This window comes from Pipistrellus kuhlii, unplaced genomic scaffold (assembly GCF_014108245.1).
Source record: "Pipistrellus kuhlii isolate mPipKuh1 unplaced genomic scaffold, mPipKuh1.p scaffold_m20_p_1, whole genome shotgun sequence".
Taxonomy (NCBI): Eukaryota; Metazoa; Chordata; class Mammalia; order Chiroptera; family Vespertilionidae; genus Pipistrellus; species Pipistrellus kuhlii.
Window position 1 is genome coordinate 128590186 of NW_023425404.1, and position 15445 is coordinate 128605630.

General features: G+C 44.6%; 1 protein-coding gene across 1 annotated transcript; it reads right to left on the minus strand.

The window, feature by feature from the left end:
- Positions 1-8975: 8975 nt before the first annotated feature.
- LOC118720662 lies at positions 8976-13682 on the minus strand. Its single transcript, XM_036440866.2, is given in 4 exon segments — positions 8976-9876; positions 9879-11613; positions 11615-12753; positions 12848-13682. Coding segments are annotated over 4 exon segments (4554 nt in total). The 5' UTR covers positions 13668-13682; the 3' UTR covers positions 8976-9016.
- Between the last annotated feature and the right edge of the window lie 1763 nt (positions 13683-15445).

Consider the following 15445-nt stretch of genomic DNA (forward strand, 5'->3'; position numbering starts at 1 on the left):
CTTATTTTTATCTTTACCTTTTCATCCAAGTCTTTTAATTTCAAGATGCACATATAAATATTCATTATACAGGAATATGAGCATGTCAACATAACTTTTTGTAAAAATTTTCCTTTCACTTAATGATTATATGGAGGCAGCAGAATATCAACTGAGATAGGTATTTGGCGGAGACAATATGTTTGTTGCTTTTTTATTTGACACAAAAAATTAACCAATTTATAGCCATCCTCAAAATTTTAACAGCTAAAGTAGATTTTGTTATTTCTCCAATTTGCATATTTTTGCTAATGGTCGGGTTGTAGTCCCAAATTTTCTTATACATACCTTTCCCAATGTAGATCTCATCATTTGAAAAGCAGTTATTATAATTCCATGTAGTGTGCTAAAGTACAAAACAAAGCAAAACAATACCAATTTTCCAAGTGTGAGATAAAGTCTGAGGCTAGCAGTTTTGGATGGCTGGCAAGCCCTAAGGCTTGATTTCTGTGCATGTAAGCCTTTTTGGTGTGGGCCTGTACCACAATTTCTATTTTCTTAAACTACCGGTCTAATTAGTTGGTTAGCTCCCCCTTCTTATAAACGTTGGGTGCAGAAGGTCTGGAAGGAGTCACTCAGGGCCAACATTAAATGCAGCGTTTGAGCAAAACAAGGCTCCTTGGGGATTATTATAATCAGATAAAGAAAAAGAAAAATTGGAAGGAGGGGTCACTCATTCAAATTGCTAAGTTAATCACATGTTAACATCAACATGCTTGTAAATTCGTCTACGTAGAGTCTATACCTTTACTTAAAATAAGGATGAGTTCTAGAAACAGAAGCTGCTTTTAACAGAGTTCTCAATGAGTAAATATTTAAAGAACTATAAGTATGGCTGAAGCCAGTTTGTCTCAGTGGAAGAGCGTCGGCCTGGGGACTGAAGGGTCCCGGGTTCGATTCCAGTCAAGGGCATGTACATTGGTTGCGGGCACATCCCCAGTGGGGGGTGTGCAGGAGGCAGCTGGTCAATGTTTCTCTCTCATCGACGTTTCTAACTCTCTATCCCTCTCAATTCCTCTCTGTGTAAAATCAATAAAATATATATTTTAAAAAAAAAAAGAAAAAGAAAAAGAACTATAAGTATGTTAGATGATTGTTTCAAAGCTTCCCTCTGCTTGGTTACATGGGTGCTCTGGGATGTCACCTCAACTGTTAGTTTCCTCAAAATGGCCTTTCTTCCCTCTGCCCCCAAACATAGCATGCTTCTCTTTCCTCACCCCTTTTTCCTTTTGACTCTCACACCAAGTCTCCTTTTCACTCCTGAACTGGGAGTTCTCTCCACTTCTTTATCAATCACTTTTCAGTCCATTTGCAACTAATATGTCTTCTCGCCAGTCCACTCCACTGAGGAACAAGCACTGTTCAAAGCCATAGACAATTTCTCAAAGTTAAACTCAATGGACCTTTACTCTCCAGTTTCATGATTTGGATTTTCTTCTATAACTGACATTTTGTTTCAGAATTTTTCTTGACATTCTCTTCTCTTGATGTCAGGAGTTAGAAGTTCTGATATTGACTATTAAGCTCAAGGACCGTGTGTGTGTGTGTGTGTGTGTGTGTGTGTGTGTTTTCCAGCATGGGAGTGGTGAGAGTGGGGGGGTAGTCAATTCACACCGTCCTTACCTACCCCTTCACGCATCACTTCTGACCACAAAGAAGTGCATATTGATACCTGTGGCACCACACTGTTGTAATTTCCCACTGACTTCTCTAATTCCCACTGCTTTTCCCAAATATAATTTGTTAGCCATCTAGCTCTTTTCATATCTGCATATTTATCATAAACATTATCATTCACTTTAATGACGTCAAGTATTCTATGTAATGTTCCTAACATTGACATTTTTCTGCCTTAACATTGTTGCTGAAAACCACTTATAGATTTCCAACTGCTGTCTAGACACCATCGTTCTCAAACTCGACATGTTTAAAAGCAAGTTTATGTTCATGTACAAACAGACTATGGAGGCATGATTATTCTTACAATTGTTCAAATTGAGACTTTGGATTTCTTGTGAATCCTCTTTGCTTACCCGGTAAGACCTCATTAGATAAATTTGATGAATAAGGAAGCAAAGGGTTAAAGTAATAGTCTAAGGCCATCTAGCTGGTGACTGACTATGTTCTTGCATAAAAATATAAGTTTCTTGATGGTCAAATTTAGTATTCTTTTCACCAAATTGGGCTCCCTTCACATTGAGAGAATTTATTACATTTATGCACAGATTTTTAACCCAAGAAAATTCAGTAAGCAATATTTTCAGGAATATAAGCATAAATTTAGGATGCTGAAAGTTAATTCCATTAACAAAAAAATAAATGAGAATTAAGCTAAAAAGCTTTATCTTCACTATCAGATTTACAAAGGAAAGATAGGTTTTATTTTAAAAATTCATTCTGAAACTGTTTGATTTGTGTCTGAAGAAACTATGTTAGTGTGATGATGAGGATAATTATTGCAACTAACATTTCTTTATTTTAAATATATTAGGTCTAGTAATAATTAATGTCGTTTTCTAATACTTTTTTTTAAAATCGAATTTATTTAAACAATACAACAAAATTTAATCAACAATATAGTTGCCGTTGTTTTCTACTACTTGTGCCCAACGCTCAGGAAGCATTTTAATCCCTCTGTTGTAAAATTCTTGTGATTTTGATGCAAAAAATTCGGTCAATGCATTTTTGAGGCATTCTTCATTATTAAATTTTTTTCCAAGAAGAAAGTTTTGCAAAGAACAAAACAAATGGTAATCAGAAGGGGCAGTATCAGGAGAATATGCAGGTTGAGGGAGAACTTCCCATTCCAACTGGCGCAGTTTTTCAGCAGTGATTCTTGCAGTATGCGGTCGTGCGTGATCGTGGTGAAGAATTACCCCCTTTTGATTAATCAGCGCGGGTTCTTTTTCTCTTAAAGCTTGGGCTAACCTTTCCAATGGGCACTATACACTGCACTTGTAATGGTTTGGTTAGATGGTAAAAGTTCATAATGAAGAATTCCTTTAAAATTCCACCAAACACACATCACTTTTTTCGCATGCAAGTCAGGTTTTGGCGTGGGCTGCGGAGCCTCATTTTTGTCCAATCATTGAGGCCGCCTTTTCAAATTAACATACAGCACCCATTCTTCATCTCCGGTAACAATTTGCTCCAAAAACGGCAAACAGTTTTGACGAGAGAGGAGTGAACTGCAAATTGTGACTCTTTGATTACGGTTGTTGTTGGTCAACTCATGAGGAACCCATTTTCCAAACTTTTGGACTTTGCCAAGTGCACGCAATTGATTGGAAATTGTTTTTTGTGAACAATTTAAAGTTGTCGCAAGCTCTTGTTGGGTAATTTGAGGATTTTGCACCAAAAGAGCTTGAAGAGCTTCTTGATCAAAATTGGACACACGGCCTCGACCACTCTTGTCATCTAACGAAAAATTTCCCTCGCGAAATTTCTCAAACCAACGCTGGCATTTTCTGGCGCTAACTGCATCTTGACCAAGAGCACTACAGATGTTTTTTGCAGCCTCACTTGCTTTTCTTCCTAATTGGAACTCGTAAAGCATGCAGTGCCGAATATGCTCTTCATCCGCCATCTTCTTAGCCCTAGTTTTGCAACAAAAACCAAACCAAACACAAACTTTTTCAAGCAAAACTTGTTAATTGCACTTCACACGTTCTGTAGATACCACGTGTTTGAAGGTTATGTCAATTCAAGTCAACGCCAAGCAAGATTTTAAACAAATGTTTAAAAACGACATTAATTATTACTAGACCCGTAGGTTGTTGTGGGTTTGGTTTTTTTAATTATTTCAGTGAGGGAGAGAGAGAGAGAAACATCAATGATGAAAGAGAATCATTAATTGACTGCCTCCTACACAGTTTACATTGGGGATTGAGCTGCCCACCTGGCATGTAGCCTGGCTGGGAATCGAATTGTGACCTCCTGGTTCATAGGTTGACATTCAACCGCTGAGCTACTCTGACTGGGCAGAAGCTAACATTTCTTGATGATGGGTGTTATTTAATCTTCACAGCAACTCTAGGAGATATGTGCATACAATTATTATCTTTGTTTTATTGACAGGGAAATGGAGGTTTATGGACATTAACCTATACAAGTCACATAATTAAAATGACTGGAGTTAGAGTTATAATCCAGGTTACTTGGCCAAATTCCAAATTCTGTGTTCTCAAATATATGCCTGGGACAAATTGATTCCACATAATTCTGGCTCTCTCAGAAATTCTGTTTTGTTAAATTATATATATAATTTATTTCAGAGAGGAGAGAGAGGGAGAGATAGAAACATCAATGATGAGAGAGAATCATTAATCAGCTGCCTCCTGCACTCTCCTCCTCCCCCCACTGGGGATTGAGCCCATAACCCAGGCATGAGCCCCTAACTGGAATCGAACCAAGAACTTTTCAGTCCACAGGCCTTCACTCTATCTGCTGAGCCAAACCAGCCAGGGCCAGAAATTCTGGTTTGCAGCATTGTTAATTTTTTTTTTTTTAAAGCCAGAACATCTTTCAATAGACTGCATTCCTAAATGATAATCTAATGTTCTCCAGGAATTGGAAGAAACAGGGAAGAATTGGCACCTCTCCTTGGCATTTTGCAAGATGCAGGAAAGAGCAGACCCCTCCAAGGCAGACTATAAATTACCATTATAATCTATTTGCTTAGAAAAGACTGTGAAACTCAACACAGTATAGAGAATGATGGGCTAAAGTTACAAATTTTCACACTTGCGTTCTATTTCATCTGAAAGTCACTTATTCACTCTGGACCCCAGTTTCCACATTTATTAAATAAATTAAAAAAAAAGTTGACTAGATCTCTACATTGCTTCCATCTGAGGAAATTTCTAATCCTATTTACAGTAATAATTAATAATAATAATAATATCTAACATATATTGAGCATATAAACCTTTTCCAAGTACTATCTAAGTGCATTATTTTCATTATCTAATCTTCACAAAAACTTTATGTGATATGTTTCAATATTGCTATTGATTTGGGTTGTTTTCCTGAACAGGATGCAAGGGTGATTTCTTTCCTGGGTCCTTGTCCAGATGGATTAGAATGAAGCTACAGACAAAAGGTGGGAGATGAAAAGAGTAAAAATTTATTGGAAGCAAATACAGACTCCATGCAGGCGGTAACCCACTGCACCCCTTTTTCTAAGGTTTATAAATGCTGTAGTTCTCTCTCTCTTCATGCTCCCCTCTGATTGGTCACTCTTCTTACAGAATATCAGCTTCAAAGCCCAAACCCAACGCGGCGCCCCTCCTTTTCTCTCCCCCTTATCTTGTAACATGTTTCTGTCTCTTGTGAAAATCTGTTTTCCTTTTCCTACCATTTGTTGGCATTTCTCTATCCTCCATGGAAGTTTGCTTTCTTTCTCCCCAAACCCTGTGGCTTTTCCCTGTCTCCTGTGAATGCATGCCCTCTAAAGGTTCCAAACCCTCCCCTATGCATTCCTCCCCATAGATCCTCTTTATTCCCCAAACTCCCTAAACCTGCCTATTTTATCCCTAAAACTCCTTTCACTACTATTGTACTTTTACATTCAGAAAAAAAAATGAGTCCTGGAAGGATTAAATGACTTACCTGATGGCACTTACTAGTAAGTGGTTTCTTTGCTATTGAGGCTACTCACAAATATTCCACTTTCTGTTCCTTCCAGGCACTGGCCAGACTTGATTTCTCAGTCCCTCACCTGGGAAATTAGGATAGGCATAGTAATGGTGAAAAAAAAGAGGACTCCACCTAGCTGGTTTTGCTCAGAGAATAGTGTCAGCCTGAGGATTGAAGGGCTCCAGGTCCAATTCTGATCAAGGGCACATGCCTGGGTTGCCGGCTCAATCCCCAGGGAGGGGCAGGCAGGAGGCAGCTGATCGATGATTCTCTCTCTTCATTGATGTTTATATCTCTCTCTCCTCTCCCTTCTTCTCTGAAATCAGTAAAAATATAGTTTTTAAAAGAAGAAATGGTTGAGCAGGAGAAGCAAGCAGGCGAATGATAATGAGGCATGTACCGCTGACAGGAACTGTCACTGCCTTCTTATTTTACATCTTTTAACGGTTTAATTTTTTTTTTTTTAAGATGCAAAGAGGTTGGATCTATTTAAATGCCTGTGCTGCCCCTTTTCACATCAGAGACCCACTGACAATGCAGGCCACCCCTGCCTAGTCCAGCGGCCTGTCTGGCTGGCAGGGAAGGAAAGAACTTCCTTGTTGGTGAAGGAGGAAGCTGGGTGGGATGACAGTGGAATCTAGAGTGAAAACCAAGCTGGTTCAAGGTGTCCTGCAGGCTGGCAAATACAATTTCATCAGAGTGCCATTGTGGGGAGGGGGGTTTCCATTATTTTATTTATTAAAATGCAAGTTATTATGCAAAATAAAATTATTTTAATTATTTAAATGAAATGTATTATGCAAATTAAAACCTTTTAAACCTGAAGAAAAACTTAGAGGAATATAAACTGATTTTTCAAATAAGATAATCTCATAAGAATAAGACTTCTTAAAATAAAAATTAGGAAGTACTCTATTCTCTCTCCTCAGATATTCCACTCTTTTATTGCGACTAAATAAGCATGTGGGAAAACTCCCAGCAAAACTTTATCATAGTTTGTTCACAAGCAGGGCTAATTTGCACCTCAATTACTATGTGAACTTGTGATTGCCACACTCCAGGAATGATATCGTGAAAACAGGCAAGTCAGAGAAGGGCAAATAAAACAATAAATCAGGTTGAAGGACTCATCCTGGGGCATAGCCTGGTAGCTTTGGAGCTATTCATTCTGAGTGTCATGCCTTGGCCAGTTCCCAGCCTCTGCTGTTTTTCTGCACAGCAACTGTCGAGGACGAGCCCTGAGGGTCAGTATGTGGGAACCGCATCCCTACAGCTGGTTTAGCTCCTTACCTAATTTCCCTCCATTCAGGCTCTAGGGCAGAGTGTGCTTAGTGAAGTGTCCAGGCCACAGTGACTTGGGAGACAGAGAATGGAGAGCAAACTTAAGGTCAAAGTCAAAGCCAGGAGGTTGTTAAGGAACAAACCAGCCCAAGTGAAGGAGAACAAGGCACAAAGTCCAAGTGCAGGAAATCAGTGTGAGAAGGAAAACCGTATTTGTAACAAACTGCTGTTTGGACTTTTCTGCTCTTAAATGGTCCCTTATCCTAAAATGTTGCTTTCTAGTCTGCATTAGCCTGTGTGAAAGAAAAAAGCCACATGCTAACCTGACAAGCTCAGGGAAGGCCTGCGTGGCAGTCTTGCAAACCCAGAGACCTAAGATAACCACAAAAGATGGTTTGAAAATTAAATATCTAACAGGTTATAGTAGGTAGTCATGTCCCAGATATTTTCCCAGACAAAGATCAACTTTGATCTTTTTACTGAGCCCATTTGTCTTTTTGCCTCTAAGATATTATAACATATCTATGAGATGTCTGGGTAACTTGTAACTTCCCTTTTTCCAGAGCCCCTGGGGCACAACCAAATGTGGTGGGCGCCAGGACAGATGCCTCAAATTCCTTCGTTATCATGTTAATTGTTCCTGCACTCACCTGAGTACACGTTCATCATTTTACTTTTTATCCAATCCCAGGACTTTCCCACCACTTTGCTTTCTCCCGCCTCCTTACTCCATCACCAATGAATTTCATGTAACCCACCTATGTCCCTCCTTTGATTTCGGTGTATAAATAGAGAAATGTAACCCACCATTCTTCGGAGCATTATCTCAATCCGTTGAGGTTCTGCTTCCCAGCATTTGTCGACAGTTTTGGCTCAAATAAACTCTTAAAAAAAATTCTTTACAGGTTCAATGGTTTTTTTTCGTTAATACCTGTTTGAAGAATAATGAAGATAAACTTAGCTGTATGACCTTGTAGGCCAGAGACTAGATATGCCCATAATCTCAATGCCATGCCAGGTGCATTTTTTAATTGGATAGAACTGTATTGTTTTCAAGGCCAGCATCGAGATAATCACTAAGTGCACATAGGGCTGGCTCTTTAATAAAAAGGGAATTTCTGCTTGTAGCATTGCAAGTAGGAGATGGTCTGGAGGGTTGTCTATAAACTTCAATAAAGGCATTTAGAGGATGAATGAGCGACTTGGAGTTTGCCTTTGAACCACAGCTCAGTAAGTTCAACCTTATTACCTTTGATAAACTTTTCTGATATTGACTCTCAATTGGCCTAGAAATGAAGGTATCTCTTTTTCTTAGATTTTGTGTCACAATGTTCTCCACCCATTTCTTTTCTTTCTTTCTTTTTTTAATTATTTTATTTCAGAGAGGAAGGGAGAGGGAGAGAAACAGAAAGATCAATGAAGAGAAAGAATTATTGATCGACTGCCTTCTGAATGCCCCCTACTAGGGATTGAGCCCACAACCCAGACATAGGTCCTTCATTGGAATTGATCCTGGGACTTGTAATGCCCAAGTGTCATAAACCCCAAAGACTACCAGGGAGCCGAATCCGATGCAATTGCAGAAAGCCTGTATTTATTTCGGACTAGTCCACTTACACCAGCGAGGGCATGGTGAGAAAGAGGAAGAACTTAACATATCAATGGGTTTTATAGGGAGGGTGGTGCCACTACCTTGGCTGACCTGATTGGTTGGGTTAGGCCTAGGGTCCAGTTACCAGGAGCTGGATCCACCCCACCCTGCTCTCTCACCCCGCCCTGCCCTCTCACCCCGCCCTGCCCTCTCATTCCCCCCTTGTCTTGAGACTTAACAGGCCCAATCATGGGACCGTTTGCACTTCTAAAGGGTGTATAAAGTTTCTCCTTCCCGGTGTCCTGATCTGACATTTTGGGGGAGTCCACGAGATGTGTCCAGTGGAGACACAAGACTACACAGAGGCGTCAGGAGTGTCCAGGGCAGAAGTGAGTCTTTCCCCCCGAACCAGTGTATGGGGTGTGGGGGCTCCTGCAGCCGGAGTGGCCGCAAACAAAATTTCCAGTATCAGGCAGGTTGAGTATGCCATAACTTGAGCTTGAGGGGGTTGTCTTGGTCTCGGTCGATGCTCCATCGGTTGGCGAAGTCTTCCCGGATCGCAGAGGAGTCAGCTGGCCGAACATGAGTGTGGTGGACCCAGGTCGCAATGCTGTCCACTTTGAGGGCGGTGGGCATCGTCAGCACCACGATGTATGGTCCTTTCCAACGTGGTTCAAGCGTCTCCCGGCAGTGTCTTTTGACAAAGACCCAGTCTCCCGGCCGGTACTGGTGGGGTGTTGGGATCGGGCCAGCCTCGTAGATGGCTTGTAGGCGTGGCCAAATGTCCTCATGCACCCTCTGGAGCCTTCTTAAAGAAAAAGATATTTCTTGGTTGTCAAATTCAGTTAGCAGTTCTGCCTTAAGATTGGGAATGATAGGTGGGGGCCTACCAAACCTAATTTCATAGGGAGTGAAGCCTAGGGTATAGGGTGAGTTCCTCACCCGGTAAAGAGCATAGGGAAGGAGAGCCACCCAGTCCCCGCCAGTCTCCATGGTTAGTTTAGAAAGGGTCTCTTTTAGTGTTCTATTCATTCTTTCTACTTGTCCTGAGCTCTGGGGCCTATACGCACAATGTAATTTCCAATTTGCCCCTATAGCCTTGGCTACTGCCTGTGTTACTTGTGAGATGAAAGCTGGGCCGTTGTCCGATCCTATCACAGCTGGGAAACCGTACCTGGATAGAATGTCTTCCAGTAGCTTCTTAGCAACCATCTGGGCTGTTTCATGCTTAGTTGGGTATGCTTCTACCCATCCAGAAAAGGTATCTACAAAAACTAGAAGATATTTATAGCCATACTTTCCCGGCCTTACCTCAGTGAAGTCAATCTCCAGTGCACCCCGGGCTTTGTTCCTCTGAGCCGGGTTCCTTTTCCACTTGACCCGGCCCTTGCATTTGTAAGCTGGCAAGTTTTACAGGCTGATATAATTTGATCTATTCTGGTGTCCAGTTGGTGAATTTTGATCTTAGCATGCCGGACCAAATCCTTTAGTTTCCGGGACCCTAGGTGAGTGGATTGGTGTATGTGTTTCAACATTGGGATCCCAAGCTGGTCTGGTAGCAGGAGCTTCCCATCTGGAGCACACCACCAGCCTCTGACTTCCTTGTTTGTGGGGTGGCTTTTGATTCGCTCTCATTGTTCCTGGGAGTATCCGGGCTGATCCAGCAGAACTGGGTTTCCTGGCTCTGGCAATTGCAGGGCCAGTGCAGGGACTGCAGTGAGGGCTACTTCTTTGGCCACCTGATCAGCCTTCTGGTTGCCTTTGGCTACAGGATTGTTGGCTTTCTGGTGTCCTGGGCAGTGGATGATGGCTAACTTGGCTGGGAGCCATAAGGCAGCTAGCAAGTCGAGTATTTCTTGTTTATTTTTTATAGTCTTTCCTTCTGCAGTCAACAGCCCTCTCTCCTGATAGATTGCCCCATGGATGTGAGCTGTGGCAAACGCGTATCGGCTATCTGTAAAGACATTGAGTCGTTTCCCGGCCCCTAGTGTCAATGCCTTTGTCAGAGCGATGAGTTCTGCCCGCTGGGCTGACGTTCCAGATGGCAGAGCCTCTGCCCATAAGGTGTCAGTCTCAGTTACTACTGCCGCGCCCGCGTACCTGTGCCTGTTTCTCATGAAGCTGCTTCCATCGGTGAACCATGTGGCCTCTGCATCTGAGAGGGGTTGGTCCGTCAGGTCCTTCCGGAGTCCATGCACCTGTTCCAAGATCTCGGCGCAGTCATGTAGCGGGGCATCTAGGTCGGGGTCAGGCAGGAGAGTTGCAGGGTTGAGGGCTGCACTGGAGCAGAACCGCACTCTGGGAGGATTTAGGGGACGGCACTGGTAGTGAGTCATGCGTGCATTACTCATCCATCTATCAGGTGGCTGTTTTAAAACTCCCTCAACTGCATGGGGGATTGTAATCCAAATTTCTTGCCCTAGAGTTAGCTTGTCAGCATCCTTCACTAGGAGTGCTGTTGCCGCAATAATCCTCAAGCACGGTGGCCAGCCGGCAGCCACTGGGTCTAGTTTCTTAGACAAGTAAGCTACTGGATGGCTCCAGGGGCCCAAGGCTTGAGTTAAAATCCCCTTTGCTACCCCTTTGCGCTCATCTACAAAGAGGTGAAAGGGCTTTGTAATGTCTGGCAGTCCCAGAGCCGGGGCATGTAGGAGGGCCTTTTTCAACTGATTAAAGGCAGCCTCCTCTTTCTCTGTCCATTCAAATGTCTTCCCCTCTCTGGTAGCTTCATACAGGGGCCTGGCAATCTCAGCAAAACCCAGAATCCAGAGACAGCAGTAGCCGGCCAACCCTAAGAATTCTCTCACTTCTCTTTGAGAGGTGGGTGTGGGGATCTTTAGGACAGTTTCTTTTCTGGCATCTGATAATGGCCACTGTCCGCCCTCCAAGATGTACCCCAGATAACTTACCCTCTCTCTGCATATCTGTGCCTTCTTCTCGGATGCCCATTACCCCAAGGCCCCCAGGGTGACCAGCAAATCCTGGGTTCCTTGTTCACAATCCTCTGCCGGGTCGGCAGCAATCAGGATGTCATCTATGTACTGTAGGAGGGTGAGGCCAGGGTTGCTCCCTTCTGTACTCACCCAGGTCTTCGTGTAGTGCCTCATTAAAGATGGTGGGCGAATTCTTGAACCCCTGAGGCAGTCGTGTCCAGGTGAGTTGTCCACTGTAGCCCTCCTCTGGATCATGCCACTCGAAGGCAAACAAGGGTTGGCTCCTGGGTGCTAGCGGCAGACTGAAGAAGGTGTCCTTTAAATCTAATACAGTATACCAGATTCTGGTGGGCACCAGGGAGCTCAAGAGAGTGTATGGATTGGGGATAACTGGGTGTATGTCCATGACTCTTTTATTTACTTCCCGGAGGTCTTGCACTGGTCGGTAATCATTTGTGTGAGGCTTCTTGACCGGCAGTAGGGGGGTGTTCCAAGCAGATTGGCAGGGAACCAGCACCCCTAGACTCCGCAGTCTCTGGATGTGTAGCTGAATTCCCTCCTGGGCCTCCTGAGACATGGAGTACTGTTTGATCCTTACCGGACCTTCTCCTGGCTTTAGCTCCACTAGGACTGGGGTCCTGTGAGCAGCTAGTCCTACCCCTCCTGTCTTTGCCCAGGCTGTGGGGAATTCTCGTAGCCATCTATCCATGTTATCCCCCCTTGGGAGTGCCTCCTGGTGGAGGCGATACTCATCCTCTAGCCTCAGAGTCAGAACGTGGATGGGGTGGCCCTCGCCATCGGTGACCTGAGGCCCCCCTTGTCTGAAAGTTATCTGAGCTCCTCTCTTGGTCAGTAAGTCCCGTCCTAACAGTGGGTAGGAGCATTCTGGTATTACCATGAAGGAGTGGGTTACCTGGCCCATCCTTAAATCCACTGTTCTTCGGGTAGTCCATGAATACTGGTTCATACCAGTTGCCCCTTGCACCCAGGATTTTTTGCTAGTTAGTTTTCCTTGTGGAGTGCAGAGGACCGAATGCTGCGCTCCGGTGTCAACAAGGAAGTCCACAGGGGTCCCCTCCACTCTAAGAGTTACCCTGGGCTCGGGGAGGGGGTCCGAACCCTGACTCCCCTAATCACTTAGTTCATCAAGTCCTAAGACCTTTACTAAGTCTGTCTTGCTCCCTTTCCCACTGCCTCTCTTAGGACATTCTTGAGCCCAATGCCCTATCTTCTTGCAGTATGCACATTGATCCTTTTGCATTTTCCACTTCCCTTCCCCAGAGGTCTCCTTACCTTTCTTTCGATCATTTGCAAGCTGTCAGAGGAGGAGGTCCCGTTTCTCAGGGGAGTCGTAGTGGTGGCCCACAGGATCCTAGCCAGTTCTCAGGTCTGCCTGTGAGCCTGTTTATCTTCAGGGGCTCCCGGTTATTGTACATCTTTTCAGCCACCACCAACAAGTCCTGCAGACTCTTCTCTCTCAGTCTATCTATTCTTTGCAGTTTTCTCCTAATATCTGCAGCAGACTGGTTTACAAAGGCTACAATAACAGCTGCCTTACTCTCAGGAGCCTCTGGATTCATGGGGGTATAGGTGCGGAATGCCTCCATGATCCACTCTAGAAAGGCTGCTGGAGATTCATCTTTCTCCTGCTGTATGCTCCCTACCTTAGCCAGATTAGTTGGCTTTCTGGCAGCCGCCCGGAGACCCCCCATTAGAGCCTGGCGGTAGACCCGGAGCCCCTCCTTACCTTCTGCTGTGCTGACATCCCATTCAGGCCTAGTAAGAGGAAAAGAGGTTTCTATCTGAGCCTGGTTGGTGGTAGGATTCCCATCCACGCCTGGAACCAGCTTCCGGGCCTCATTAAGGATCCTCTCCCTCTCCTCGGTGGTGAACAGGACCTGCAAGAGCTGCTGGCAGTCGTCCCAGGTTGGCTGATGGGTAAAAATGATAGAATCCAACAGATTAATAAGTCCCGCTGGCTTCTCAGAAAACTCAGGATTTTGAGCTTTCCAATTATAAAGGTCGCTAGTGGCGAAAGGCCAGTAGTGATGGGGCTGATCGCCCCTCTCATCTGGGGGACCAGTGGCTCGCAGGGGTAAAGTCTTAACAGTGGAGTTGGCGACGAAGGCGGATTGTTCCCTCTGGGCTCTTTGTCTGGTATATGGCAGGCTTCCCGCTCTCCTCATGGCATCTGCTTCCCTCAGTGGGGGAGGGTCAGTTTCCTCCTCCGGCACCCTAGGGAACTGATACGGGGGAGGAAAAATTAATTCTTCTTTAGTTCCCCCCTGCAAGACAGAGTAGGGGGAGCTGATGGCAGGGTGATTTTCTTCTCTGTCCTCTCCGTTCCCTGTAAGGCAAAATAGGTTCTGGCTCCCAGGGGCACGGAGCCACAAAGGGCTTAAGCCAAAAGGGTGGGTTCTCCACAAGGTCCTGCATATGATAATGTATGGGAGCTGATCGCGGTAACCTGTCTTGGGTTGAGAGACGACACTCCAAACCCGGCAAATGGTAGGGAGATCGAAAGTTCCCTCCTGACATTGAAAGCTGGCCACTCACTTGAACAACAAGTCTGCCATTCGTTCTTCCAGACCTCCATACTAAAATCGTTAGCTCTTCCCTCTACTTCCTGAAAATGATTAATCACAATGCCCAAAGGAGTAATCAGAGTCTGTCCCATAACATTCATACAGTGAGTCCATAAAATTACACATAAAATTACAACAGCCACCAGGAGAAGAACTCCCCACATCAACATTTTCAGTATTATAACAATTCAATACATTCAGATTTAAGTTTTTATAGCAAATTTACAAACAAGAGCAAACTGAAACCTTTCCCTTATACAAACATACAAATAAACAAACAAACAAAGAACACAGGAACAGATGGGGGGCCCCCCCAAGGACAGCCTTCCAACTGCGTGGAAGCAGCACCTAAAACTAAACGACGGCCTCACGCCGACTACCTCGTCCTGATAGGGAATTCTATGTCCCTCCTAAAGGAGGATCAAAACGTCTTTTGATCTCCCGGCCCGTAGCCTTCAATAGCGCATCCGCTAGACCTCTCATGCACTTCCCACAGGGATCCCTTCACACACTTCTACTGCGACCAGACAGGCTCTCCAGATTCAGAGTCCCTCAGTCTTGGAGATCGCGGACAAGGCTTCATATGTAATGCCCAAGTGTCATAAACCCCAAAGACTACCAGGGAGCCGAATCCGATGCAATTGCAGAAAGCCTGTATTTATTTCGGACTAGTCTGCGCTCAGTCCCACTTACACCAGGGAGGGCATGGTGAGAAAGAGGAAGAACTTAACATATCAATGGGTTTTATAGGGAGGGTGGTGCAGCTACCTTGGCTGACCTGATTGGTTGGGTTAGGCCTAGGGTCCAGTTACCAGGAGCTGGACCCACCCCACCCTGCCCTCTCACCTCGTCTGCCCTCTCACCTCCCCCCTACCCCCTCACTCCCCTGCCCTCTCACCCCGCCCTGCCCCCTCACCCCTCCCTGCTCTCTCAGACTCTTCAGTCCACAGGCTGATGCTCTATCCACTGAGACAAACCAGACAGGTCTCCACACATTTATTTCATTTGGAAATTTAAGGCCACATTCCTAGGAAACCTTGCTTTGCCTGTCCCACCTAGATAGTGAAATGCGAAAATGAAACTAGAACTCGTGGTTTTTCCTCTGGGCAGGATGCAAAGGTGATTTCCAGGTTTCTTGTCCCGGTGGATTCAAAGAATGAAGCCGCAGACAAAAGGTGGTATAGGAAAAGGTGGGAATTTATTGGGAAACAAGCACAGACTCCCACATGGGGAGTGCGAGAGAGACCCACCCAGTCCCTCTTTTCTAAGGTTTATAAAGGCTGCAGTTCTTTGTGTCCTGGTTTCCCCTCTGATTGGTCACTAGAACAGCTTCAGAGCTCAAACCCCACACTGGGGGTTCTCCTCTTTTTCTCTCTTTT